Source organism: Letharia lupina (assembly GCF_014066315.1).
Source record: "Letharia lupina isolate WasteWater1 chromosome Unknown contig_9, whole genome shotgun sequence".
NCBI lineage: Eukaryota > Fungi > Ascomycota > Lecanoromycetes > Lecanorales > Parmeliaceae > Letharia > Letharia lupina.
This window is the reverse complement of record NW_023502978.1, coordinates 853,094-865,165: the sequence shown is the minus strand read 5'-3', so window position 1 is coordinate 865,165 and position 12,072 is coordinate 853,094. Positions and strand designations below refer to the sequence as shown.

The window sequence follows — 12,072 nt, the reverse complement described above, 5'->3', positions numbered from 1 at the left end:
TCCAGATACCTAGCAGCGCTCGTCAGTCCACGTCTTCAATGACCGGCTCGGGGCAAACCCCACTAGCATTCTCGCTCTCGTTCCTCTTCTCCGCCTCCTTCACCCCGTGATCATACCCCGCCACCCCCACCCCATCCCCCTCCACAACCGCATACCCCTCGACCCCGGTCTCCCCCCCCGCCCCGCCTCCCACGGCCTCCCCCGGCGTCCGCGTCCGCCACGCCTCCCGGACCGACTCCGGGACCGCGCCCTTCACCCGCTCGACGAGCACGTGCTCGTAGCGTCCGATCCGGTCCGTGCCCAGGTAGCGCACGGCGGCGAAGCAGAAGGGGAAGTCGAGCGCCGAGAGCAGCATGTAGACGCCGAAGGCCGACCAGCCGTACTCGCGGGACAGCTTCCGCAGGCGCTGCGAGAGGGAGAGGGAGTGGGGGGGGGCGGGTTTCGGCGGGTCGGTGGAGTAGGGGCGGCGGGGCGGGGCGCGGGTGAGGGGGTTGGAGGGGGGCGGACGGCGGGGGGCGGTGCGGGTTAGGGTGTTGATGAGGGGGGGAGGGTGGGTTGGCCGGGTTCGGGATGCGGTGGTGAAGGTTTGTTGGAGGGCGGTGCGGAGGGAGGGGGAGGTGCGGAGGAGCTGGTGTGGCTTCATGGTTGGTGGATGGTTGTTGTTGTTGTTGTAGTTGTTGTCGTTATGGGGGTGTGGATGCTGTAGAGATGCTCGTCCTTGATGTAGTCACTGTCATCTTTTCGTCAAGGTGTCGGTGTCGGCCTGCGGTTGATGCCAAGAGATATTCTTTTTCGAGGTTAGTGCTCTACTCCGTAGAAGAGCCGGTTGCCGATAAGGCTGAGTCACGTGCATCGTCGACGTTGAAGACCTGGTGGACGGGAATGGGAGCGCTTCGACCCGCCAGAAGATCATACATGTAGAGAATTTTCAGCCTACATTATCTTGCATGTTAATCGCCATAAAGCGTTTCTGGCAGGCTATCTTTCCTACCCTGTCCCTTCGGGTTACAGACCCCAATCAGGCTCGTTCCTTTCTTCAACCCTGGATTTGCATGCTGCAGGTGCGTTTGGGTCTTGCCAGCGCCAATTCCCAGCGGCATTCCAGACTACGGTTCAATGCAAGGAATAGCATAGTGACCTGTACTCCGTACTAATAATGACTCCTCGCACCATGCATGGCTTTTTTGGCAAAGTCATAGGCCCGCTGCTAACGTCTCCCAGCGCCAGCGGATAAGAGAATTTGATGTGGTCAAAGCGTTTCGTTCATTGTTCTTAGCTGTAGCCTTACTCCGCTCCACGTCCTTTTCTTGGTGCCTCTTTGGTGCTGCTTCAAAGTGAGAGTTTTCTAACCATGAGTGGCCATGCTTGCGATGAATAATACTATCGAGGCACAGCAAGTTGTGTGTAGTAGTGGTGTACCTCAAAGAAATGGCTGAAGGAAAAGCTTTCTTACTTTTTTTCTCTCTTTTTTAGTTTTCAGAAGGTTTTCAGGGATGATCAAATTGTAGCGTTCGCTTCTGGAGAGGAGGGCTGGTGGAGTTCTGGTGCCACGTATAGTGTGAATTTCTAATAAGAATAGAGGTTGTCATAAATTCAGTAATTGATTGAGATACCTTACCTATCGGCACCAGCTCAATTCCGAGGTGGCGCTCGAAAGCGTAAAGTAAAGTAGAGAAAAGTAAAGTAAAGTAAAGTACGTGCATGTATTATTATTCTTCTCAGAAGTCTGACATTTAGGACTGTGGGGGGAAGGTGCAGCATTCTGCAGACTAGCCGAGTAGAGTTCATCCTTGTGGCTGAAGCTAATGCTGTCAGGTTTGTCCCCACGCCTCCCCACGGCAGTGATCAACTGCAGCCTCTCCTATAAGGGGAACTTCGGAGGGACAATTCAACACAAAGCGACATATCAACTGCTTGAGCCTCAATTCCAGCAAATCCAATATGGCAATGTCCACTACCCTCATATCCCTCCGACGCCGATAATGCATGCGGCCTCCGCAACGGGTAAAATGAACGACACCGTTCAAATAACATTATCACTGCTAAGTTTCGGTCGTGGTCATCTCGCTGCTTAGGCCTGCCAGGCCAAGCCAGGAGTTGTATACTGATTATTGGTGACTGGCTCTAATCCGTGTGCAAATTTAAACATTGAGCGTGAGCGGTGATTAGCTTTGGCTAAATGATTCTTTCATGCGAAGAGTCTAAAGGCTGGGAGCGATCATTTGATTCTAACCGGGATATGATTTGGTTGAAGGGGTTTTGACATGACGAGAATTCAGCGATTGGTGCGAGAGTGGTCCATAAAAGAGTCAGAGATACTCGAGGGTAGAATCACATCGAGCTTTGGAGGTGGGGGTAAAGAGTGATAGGTGTGTGTACTTTAATGATGTACTTACTTTAGGGATGTGATATGTGATAATGAAAACCCCGCAATAGCGCCAAATTTCTCCATTGGCGGCACGTGGAGTTTCTTCGGCGAAAGAGGAAAAATTCAACCTCCAACGACAACGAGTAGAAGCCTCATCCTCACCATCAACGGTTTAAACGTCTCCACGTAACCTCCACATGACACTCCGCCAAATTATAATTCTGGCTTCCTGAAGTCTGATTTAAGGGGATACTGACAAGAGGAATAGAATGGAAAAGGTGTATATGGTGTAAGTATGCAAAAGACGCGAGTCATCATCCACGGCTTGAAGTGGGGGATGGCTTGAGATAAGTATTTTACCGTATCTTTACTTACTTTAGCTCGTCTCATAATCCGTGCTGATTAAACATCCGCCTTGCCTTGCCTTGCCTTGCCTTACCTTGCCTTGCCTTGCCTCCTTTGCCCAGTCTACTCCAAGGGCATGAGTGAGTCTAAAACTCTCTACAACGGCGCCTACCCACCAATGTGCAATCATATTGGACTCGACTAATCTCGCATTCCTCATATATACTTTGCCGTACTTTGCCCTTCCCCTAAAAACCATTGCTCATTCTACCCTAACAGAGCTGAGACAATTTCTTCCCCTTGAAATCTTTTATCCGACCAAGGCATTAAGCTGCCAGGTAGCGTTGTCACATGCATCATGCAGGGCACTCCCAAAAAGAATATCTCCCGGACGGTTCAGGTGCCCAACCTTATACTTGCCTCAAGTCACCCTTTCCCCATACCCACATACCTTGCATATTTAAATTGCTTGCAGTCGACGCTGCACGGACCTCGTCCTGCTGTCAGACGGGCCTGACCGCTGTATCAGGCTCTGCTAGGTATGGAGCGTGCTTCCGTAGAGCGTCTACCAATGGCTAATGTAGTAGGTCTCTTCGTCCTTTCCACCATATGCGACCCGTTTGACCTTCCATGGGCCTTACATGCCTCACCATATGCTTTCCCATTATCCGAAGCTTCTAGGCGAGTCCAAAGCCTTGGATGTGTGATGGGCATTTAGTGGGTCATCTCATATCCATCCCTTTGTGCTCGCCTTGTTCTTCAACCCGTATATAGAACGCGTATCCGTCCCATTTGCCAACCCTCCGACGTATTCCTCTTTCTTCCTCCTCAGCAAGCTGCGTCGGCATCCCTTGATCCTGATTAGCCCTTTCGTTCGACGTTGACACCACAAAATGGGTGGCCAGGCTTCGAATCAACTAACGGTGGCAAACGCTCTCGAGATAGCCAAAGCCAATCAGAACGGGCAAATCCCTCCAGCCGTTACACAAACTCTTGAAAGAAACATTGGGGATATCTGGCGTCGTATCCAAACCCAACCTTCGACATATGTGATGAGAAAGGAGGAGTTCGCCGTGTTCACTTACTACCGCAGCCGTTATGACAATAATGCTGTGGCACAACAAGCCGTTGCCAGATTCTGGAATCATTACAAAGGCGACGCACCCCGAGTCGATGGCGCACGGTCATCTTCCAGCACGCCATCGGCTTCTGGCGGCCCGTCCTCCCCTCGGGGACAAGGTTCTTCTGGAGGCCGATAGGTCTCTGGCATGAGGTCTCCCGCGGGAACGCTGCATTATTGGCTCCCATCGTATCTTACCCGCACCTCTTCCGCCACTGGGACCAATCGCATAGGTCAAACTCTTCCCTCTACTTGGATTCCCTATCGCATCTCTTCGGCTCATGTTTGGCTCCACCGGACTATGGGTCTGCGTAAACAGCACGGCGGACAAGGTCACCCTGACGGCGGTGATCTACATTGTTTAACCGACACCACCTAGTCTAATTGCGCTCCTGAATGACTGCGTGCACCTCCATGACTGGGAAAGTCCTTATCCCATTCATGTTTCCCGCTTCCAAAGTCATCCTTTCTACAGGTCCCTGGACATGCTCTCGATTGAAGTGCGGTTGACGTCGTCGAATACGCCAATCAAGGCACACAGAGCCGAATAGACGCGTCCGAGCGGGCAATTCGCCGCCATTGGCTTACTGAGGCCTTAGCGTCCAAATTCCGACGCTCCGGACTCCACCTTTGCATCGATGAGCGTTTCTCCAGGCTACGTACAGAACTAGCGCGCGATCAACGGCACCAAATTTCACTACCCGCGCAACTGTTGCCCTCTGCCGGACATTTACAGCGTGTCTCTTAGAGGCCGTTATTCTTCACTGGGACCTCATAATTTGATCTCTCCTTGCTTTCAATATTGCTCAAATACGTCGATGGCTTCGCTATGATCGGCTCCGGACCAGGCTCATACGCACTTGAACTTGCGTCTATTGTCACCGCGGTGGACATGAAATTTCCTTCATAATTCTTCGGATGACAGGATTCTTGCATTACTCTAGCTCTGCAATACAACACCGTGACACCTCTAGTTTCAAAGGCCAATGCATTTGTGCCTCTATCAGCAGTCGAAGACTCAACAACATTCTTCGCAAGCAGGGAATGTTGGAATGCAACCCCCACCCCATCAGCAGCTGTGTGGACACGCACACCTTTCTTCACAATACTCTTCCATGCAATTTCGTAAGCGCAATCGCACGTCGGCTTTCCAAAGCTGTATAACTTCCTGACTACACTTCCTGTTCAAGACCCTACCCAGCGCACTCTTTCAAGGTTCATGCCTTTGGGGGGTATGAAAACTGCGTCCCGATCATGTATCCCCAAAGAAATGGAGGTTGGGAGGCTAGCACATCTTCATGTCTTTTCGCAACGACTAAGCCGTAGACGGGGCTGGAGGAATTGAAATAATGATAGAAGTAACGCGCTCCTTCTTCATGGTCTACCCCTCCCTGGTTTCTAGGTCGTCACCCTTTCTATTACTCATCAGCTGTCATCGTCGCTGTCCTCAATCAAGCTGTCACCGCTCTCTAAAGTACTAGTACCATGCCTTGGTCCACGAGATATATCAATTGCATCAGTACCCTCTGCGCACTCCTCTTACTGTCTCAGCCCGTAGCAGGGACAGGATTCGTTCCACGAGATTTTGCATCCGACGAGGCTATCGCGCGCCGAGTCTGTGAACCAGCGGCCCCAGATGTCAGCGAGTCATCGGTGCGTCCTCTCCAACAAGCCGTAGTGAAATCTCTACTGACATCATTCAGATCATTGCCAATGTTTGCAACGAGACTCTTGCCAATGACTCTCCCACATGTTCCAACCAAATGTGGGCGCTTGGGTCAACCATCCCAGCTTCGCTCTTGTGCTGATGCTCGTTCAGGACCGTACATATGCAACAATCTGCCGCCAACACCTGTGGCCAGTATTTCGATCTTTTCAATGGCTGCTTAATGGCCAACAATAATGATCACACGGCTTGCTCTGATTCACTCCTTGGCTACCAAGACTGCAACAATTACACGTTAGCCATCTCTAGGACCTGTGCTTTACCTTTCTTGTCTAATGCCTCCACAGAGTGCAAGCTTACGCCTACTGTGGCTGCTACTATACTCTCCCAGCATCACTAGCCGAATGCGCAAACGAACAACTTCAGCCCCAAGCTCAATATACCGCAATGGTCTCACCAACAAACGCGCCTGTGACCGCGATATCGACCGGCTCAGACACGGTAGCTGCCGTTGCAAGCGCTGATCAAGAACCTACGCCGGCTGTCCTCGCCGTCAGTGGAAAAGCACCATACCCGTCCAGCCAAAGTACCGTCCCAACCGATCCTCGAACCCCCAGCGCCCCCACGCTCCGTATCACCTCCCTCCCCCTCAAGTGGGCCATGCCCTCTACCGATCTGGGCAACGCGTGGACCCCAAGCGCAGCACGAAGCACGAGTACGGAGCCCATCACCGTCGTAGTGACATACGCAACTACCCTCACCGCGGCTGAGTATACTACGACTGTGACACTCACCTCTACTTCCATCACCACGGTCTATACTTGTACGGACGGCGGCGACGTAACACTTCCAGCTCCAGTATCAGCAGCGTCGGCGCTCATCGGCCCTGCGCCAATCGTGTCGGCACCCAGAGGTCCCGAGACTTTTGCACCTCACTCCGCCGTGGAGCCGGCGCAAAGCACGGGAGCAAGGATAGCGGAGGGAAGAACAGAACAGACTGGGGATCAGGTGACCTCGACCTTTCCGTCTGTGGCGGCGCCGGCGCTGAGTACAGGGGTTGGACCACCCGAGGCAACGGTAGGGAGAAATGGGAGTGCGGTGTGTGCGAGGTGTAGAAGAAGGTCAAAGATATTCTAAGACATCGGCGGTGGATGGGATTGGCGGATTATGGGGAAATGGTTGGGCTTGATTTGTCTATCTGGCTTTTTGAGACGTAGGAGAACCGAGGGTTGCGTCTCTCTCGTTGTTTTTTAGCAAAGTCAACAATTTAATCAAACTATAGCTAGGGAGAATCTCTCAACTCTCACCCGGCCATGATGAAACTGAAATCCCACAGAATCCGATCATCGTTCATGCTCATCGTCACGATGTAGTCACAGCAGTACCACAGCTCGTATCAACATTCCAAAGCCCTTTCATATCCAGCAACGTGAGCGTTCACAAAAGGTGTACAGACCCAACGACCTCCATCCGCCCAATCCCGAAGGGGGAGAGAGAAAGAACCCCACCACCTACCCACGAAAAGCCCACCCGATCCCCCCGAACCTCTCAACACCGCCCGTTGCTTCCCCCCCACCCCTTCAGCCCGGTCGTCTTCATCCGCAGCAGCAAGCACAGGCTGCGCTGCGCGAATTGTCTCCCCGTTTTAATCTTCGGCTCCGACACTTTGAAGGGATGTGGGAAGAAGGGGTGGGATTAGCAATGGGTCGTTGATTATCTTTTGTGGAAGTTGAGGGATTCCTGCAAAGGTGCTCAGCTCAGTAGATAGTGATGCAATCGTTAGAGGGGTGGTTGATTCAATTTCGCCCTGAGATGACTGTGGGCATGGAGCATGGTGAAGAATGGGGTCGCTGGTGATACCCATTTACATTGACACATATGAAGTGAAATATCAAAGGCGTGACGAGGATACAGAGAAGATAATTGGAAGAGCGGTAGGCAGTGATCCGGCGTTGGCACTAAAGAGTCTACAATTCGAACCTTCAGGGTACTCCAACGCATGAGTGTTCATCGAGTATCCAAGTCCAAGACCAATAAATATACTTGCGGAACGCTGTTCATTAATACACAAGTACTCACGGAAAGGTCTTGATTGATAGTTAGAGCTCCTAAGCTGTTGCCACTCGAGCCATTGCAACTACCAATGCATACCTTTTCAGCCAAGCTACACCTCTCTACACTTCTCACTCTCTCTTGTACTCACCTCGCCTTCGCTCTACACATTCTCACCCTAAATCCACGCCACTTTTGATGCTTCAGCTATGCCGCTCCATTCAATTTCCATTCTCGCCTTCGCTTTTGTGTCCTTGTGCATGGATACCGTGTTTCCTCCATGCCGGACGCGTAGTCTAGACTAGCCGGAACGCCCTTTGCTCATGCCGCGGGTATGATGATGCCGCTAAATCGTGTAAGAGGTAAAACAATAAGTACTCAGCCAACATCCAGCTGCATCCGACGCCTGGGTGAGCCTTCGCCTATGCTGCGCGTCAGTAGTAGTCTGCAGCGAAGGGCCGTGCAGAAGCCGGTCGTGACGGCAGGCAATTCCGCGATCGCCATCGCGTCTTCATTTCATAACATCTCCTCCATCCATGGGCACTCCAGGGGGAGGATTATGCTGCGCAGGCATGTGTTGATACTGATGGTGCGCATAGCTATTGCTAGGCACGCGACTGACCTGGGGTGGGAAATGTGGTTGCTGCTGGGGGCTCTGGCTGTAATGCGGCTGCGGAGATGCATAGCCTCGCATAGGCGTTGCTATGTCGCGTTAGCAGTGAATAGAGTCTCCGCGTCGAGGATCTTACTGTGTTGAGGTGGTTGTTGTGCATAAATCGGCGTACCGTACTGCTGATTACCCACGTACACTGGAGGCTGCCCTTGATAAGAGCCTTGATGTATCATAGGCGTTGCTCTCCCGGGACTGGGAAATCCACTTGGCGGCTGCGACTGCCCACCATACGGAGCAACTTGTCCAGGAGCGAAAATTGGCATTTGGGGCCCGGGCATACCATGTGGACCCATGAAACTTCCCTGAGAGGAATTATGGACCATCATTGGAGCCGAAAACTGTTGCCCTGGGGATTGTCCATACGGTGGGCCACCGTGGACCGGTCTAAAGGCTTGTGGTTGAGGAGCACCAGGGCCTATAACATGGGGCGGCGCTGGTTGGCCATACCCATATGGTACTTGACCCATTGGCGGTGGGTAGGCCAGATAAGGTCCTTGTACCCGAGATGTTGAATATGCCGAAGACTGTGATGGAGACGGATGCATGCGGTGCTCATCGTAATGATGGGGCACGCCAGGAAAATGATGTGGCTGTGGCGGACCCGGGTACGGGACCTGCTGAGGAGCATGCAAATGAGGAACCCCTTGCGGAGCGTGCTGCAAATGGGCAGGTAATTGATGCAAGAGAGCTGAATTGACCGGAGAGGCTGTTGATTGTTGGGGAGAGACACCGCGCGACGCTGGCGGTGGATCTTCATACATATCTTTGTAGGACTTGAAGTTCTCGTCACTCTTCACCTGTGTCCAGGTGACTGGGGTCGCATGAGCATAGACAATGCCGCCATTCGCAGCATAGTCTTTTGCTTTCCCCTCTTTTTGCGCTTTCTCCCTGAGACGCTTCAAAGGATTGAAGTTCTCCAGGATGGAAGGTCTCTCGCCAGACGAAACCGGTTTTTTGGTGCCAAAGAAATCGCTCGGACTTGGAGCTCGAGACATAGGCCTAGCGTTGGCACTTGATCTTGGACTGGAAGCAGCGCTGGGCAGTCCAGTGGGCTTGAACGTATTAGCCGCTGGGTTAGGCTTGAACACGTTGAATTTGGCAGAAGCTGCAGAAGTTGGGGTTCGTACAGTGCTTGATGCTTGTGAGTTAGGCACCTGAGCAGCGTTGGCGATAGGTCTGGGAGGCTTCTGGGCACTGTGAATTGGAAGTGGGGTCGGAATGGATGCTGGCATGCCAGCTTTGTGTCGGCCATGATTTTCGGCTAATCGATGGCTGAGAAGACCCTGACCGTTTTGCGAAGAGGGAAGAAAGTTCGAAAACTGCTGTTGCTTATCACGCGGTGGCATGCCAGCTTGCGGGCCTCGCGGAGGCATTCCTTGTCGAAAATTTGTATACTCCTGCCGCTCGGCGGTGTTTGGGGGAGCCCGTGTTCCATCTTGCTTTGACTCGACAGGGATTTTGGTTGATGGCTGATCTGCGGAACTAGCCGACGTCTTCGGAGGCGTGGCCGCTTTTTGTTCGGCCTCACGCTGAGCCTTCTCCACGATCTCATGCTGTTTTGCTGTGTCCTTTGCAAGAATGGGGACTAAATCTTTAGGTACGGGCGTATGAAGCTTGAAGTTCGTCGAGAACTTCTTCAAATCGTTCAGCTTGATAGCTTTGTCATGACTCACGCGTTTGCGGCGGTCATCTGCGAGTCTATTCTTCTCGAACATGGCGAAATTTCGAAACGAATCTAATACCTCGGTTACCTCGGTCTCCACATTAGCGGTGGCGTTAGGAGTCGCTGCTTTGGAGGTATCCGGTGGGCGTGGTGTACTGGCAGCAACTGCTTTGCTTGTAGAGACATCTTTGACGGCTTCTTTCTTGACATCTTCCGACTTTACATCACCAGAAGCTGTTGCCGCTGCGCTATTTTCAGCTGGTCTTACTGCTGTACTTGTTTGTACTTGAGGACTCGCATCTGATCGAGCAATCTGAGAAGAGATGATTGCGGAATCTACGGGTGCACCTGCCACGGTTGGTTTCCCGCTCAGTGGTCTGCGAGCTGGTGGCATGTATCTGTTTGACTGGCTAGATTGAAGAGGTGGGTAATCTGCTCCCTGGCGACGGACGCCGCTGTATCTGTTTAATGTTTAGCTTCGTTTTCCGCAAATAAGGAGGTTTTGCTCACTTCTCCTCCTCGTCGAGCCCACCGTCCTCGTCAATCATCCCGCGTTCCTCTCGCATGTGGGCATTGCTGGTTGATGTTCCTTCAATATCCTGTGCAAGGCGTATTGCTGCTGCTTCACGCTCGCGATATGAAGGATTTGACCGGTCGATTCTCGTTGTGTAGATGTTTTCATCGTAGTCACTCTTTAGGCCAAAGAGCTGTTCGTTCGCTTTGAACTGATCCCATGCCCCTCCCGACCCCGAACCCTCAAGAGAGAGATCAACATCGGTATCCGCGGTGGAAGTCCAGCGCTGCAATTGTCGTTCACGAAATGCAAGGTTGCCCGAAATGTCAGTGTCTGTGCGAAACCCTGTTGTAGAACCTACAAGGCGTTATCATAGAGTTGATGGTGTTTGGCCATGCAGAGGGATTGTTACCATTTTGGTGCTTATCTTGAGCACCTAGCCCGACACCTTCAACAGCAAGATCTGTCACATCGTGGATATCGAATAACATTGTGTGGTCTTCGCCAACACCAACAAAGGCTCCCATCTCATCTTGGGTGCCATTGACCTCACTTTTCTCGGTTGTCTTGATCTGCTGCACCATCTTGAGTATGTAAGTGGACTCATTGTGTTCCAGAGATGCTCCGAAGAAAATCCCGGAGAAAACTTCACCATTCTTCAATGTCACAGTAGCAGTAAGGCCCTATAACCATGAGATTTGTTAGAGATTCATGAATGCTTGGTCTCATCTCGGTCGCTTACCATGAAATTTACCAGCAGGTACATTAGCCGCTCATTTGCGAGCTTCTCTATACTCGCCTCCTGGTTGATTGCAGCTCTGTGGACATTGTTTTTAGCCTGAGGTCCAACCCCATTCTGTTGACCAGAAGTAGTCGATCGCTGAGTGATAGGATTCATGCCGGATGTCCAAGCCTTCTGAGGAACGTTGCGTCTGTAAATCGCATGTGAGCCTGGGTTTATCTCATGCTTGGATTGGAATTCTCGATTGGATGACAAGATCGGGAAGGGAGAAGGGGACTTGTGATTTTTCGACAGCTGGAGAGGGAAGGGTAAGGCAGATCGAAGGTACGGCTGAGCAGAGACCAGTGCAAGGGAGGATGACTCCCAACGCTGTACAAAGGCCCTCACATCATACAATTGCAGATGGCGTGATGTAGAAATATGCCACTTACTTTTGGACTCCATCATGGAGGTTTCCCGCCTGCTTTCGATTGCCATCGCTAGGCTTGCTGCCAGCACTTCCGGCAGGCTTAGGCTGCTGCTTCCCGGTGCTTGACATTGTAGGTCCGGTAGGATTTCCTTCTGCGGTTGGCCCGCCATTCACCATTGCGGTGGCCATTGTCACGACAGGCCGGGGTTGGTGCCCGGACGGTCAACCCCCCGACCGGGAGCGAGAGACCGGTGAAATGTACTTGTTCTGTGTCTCAAGCCGCCGTCAAAAAAGACTCTAAAGAGATGCAGGATGTGTGAGAGGTTGAGAAAGACCGCTGAGGCCAATTGAAAGGAGAGTCAGACGAGGCAGGGAGTAGATGTTGAAGGGTGGTGGAAATCTGTTTCGGGGCAGAAGTTAATTCGTCCAGGGCACTTCTGCGGAAAAGCCGCGTTCCGCTGGAGCTTACCTTAGGTCAGGCTAGCGGTTCAAGAGGACGAATTGTAATTCGTAAGTAGAT

General features: G+C 52.1%; 3 protein-coding genes across 3 annotated transcripts; 1 reads left to right on the top strand and 2 right to left on the bottom strand.

Annotated features, from left to right (window-relative positions):
• Window positions 1–22: 22 nt before the first annotated feature.
• Window positions 23–643, bottom strand: HO133_010724 (uncharacterized protein; the record flags this gene model as incomplete). Its single annotated transcript, XM_037301576.1, has 1 exon — window positions 23–643. The coding sequence occupies one exon, from the start codon at window positions 641–643 to the stop codon at window positions 23–25; it is 621 nt and encodes a 206-aa protein (XP_037153210.1).
• A 2,963-nt stretch (window positions 644–3,606) lies between these two features.
• HO133_010723 (uncharacterized protein) lies at window positions 3,607–6,636 on the top strand (the record flags this gene model as incomplete). Its single annotated transcript, XM_037301575.1, has 5 exons — window positions 3,607–3,952; window positions 5,392–5,486; window positions 5,537–5,598; window positions 5,653–5,793; window positions 5,847–6,636. 5 exons carry the CDS (start codon window positions 3,607–3,609, stop codon window positions 6,634–6,636), a joined length of 1,434 nt encoding a protein of 477 aa, XP_037153209.1.
• Window positions 6,637–8,062: 1,426 nt separating this feature from the next.
• HO133_010722 (uncharacterized protein) lies at window positions 8,063–11,741 on the bottom strand (the record flags this gene model as incomplete). The annotated part of the gene is made up of 6 exons (XM_037301574.1): window positions 8,063–8,253; window positions 8,301–10,348; window positions 10,398–10,758; window positions 10,814–11,084; window positions 11,144–11,333; window positions 11,575–11,741. The coding sequence occupies 6 exons, from the start codon at window positions 11,739–11,741 to the stop codon at window positions 8,063–8,065; spliced, it is 3,228 nt and encodes a 1,075-aa protein (XP_037153208.1).
• Window positions 11,742–12,072: the final 331 nt, after the last annotated feature.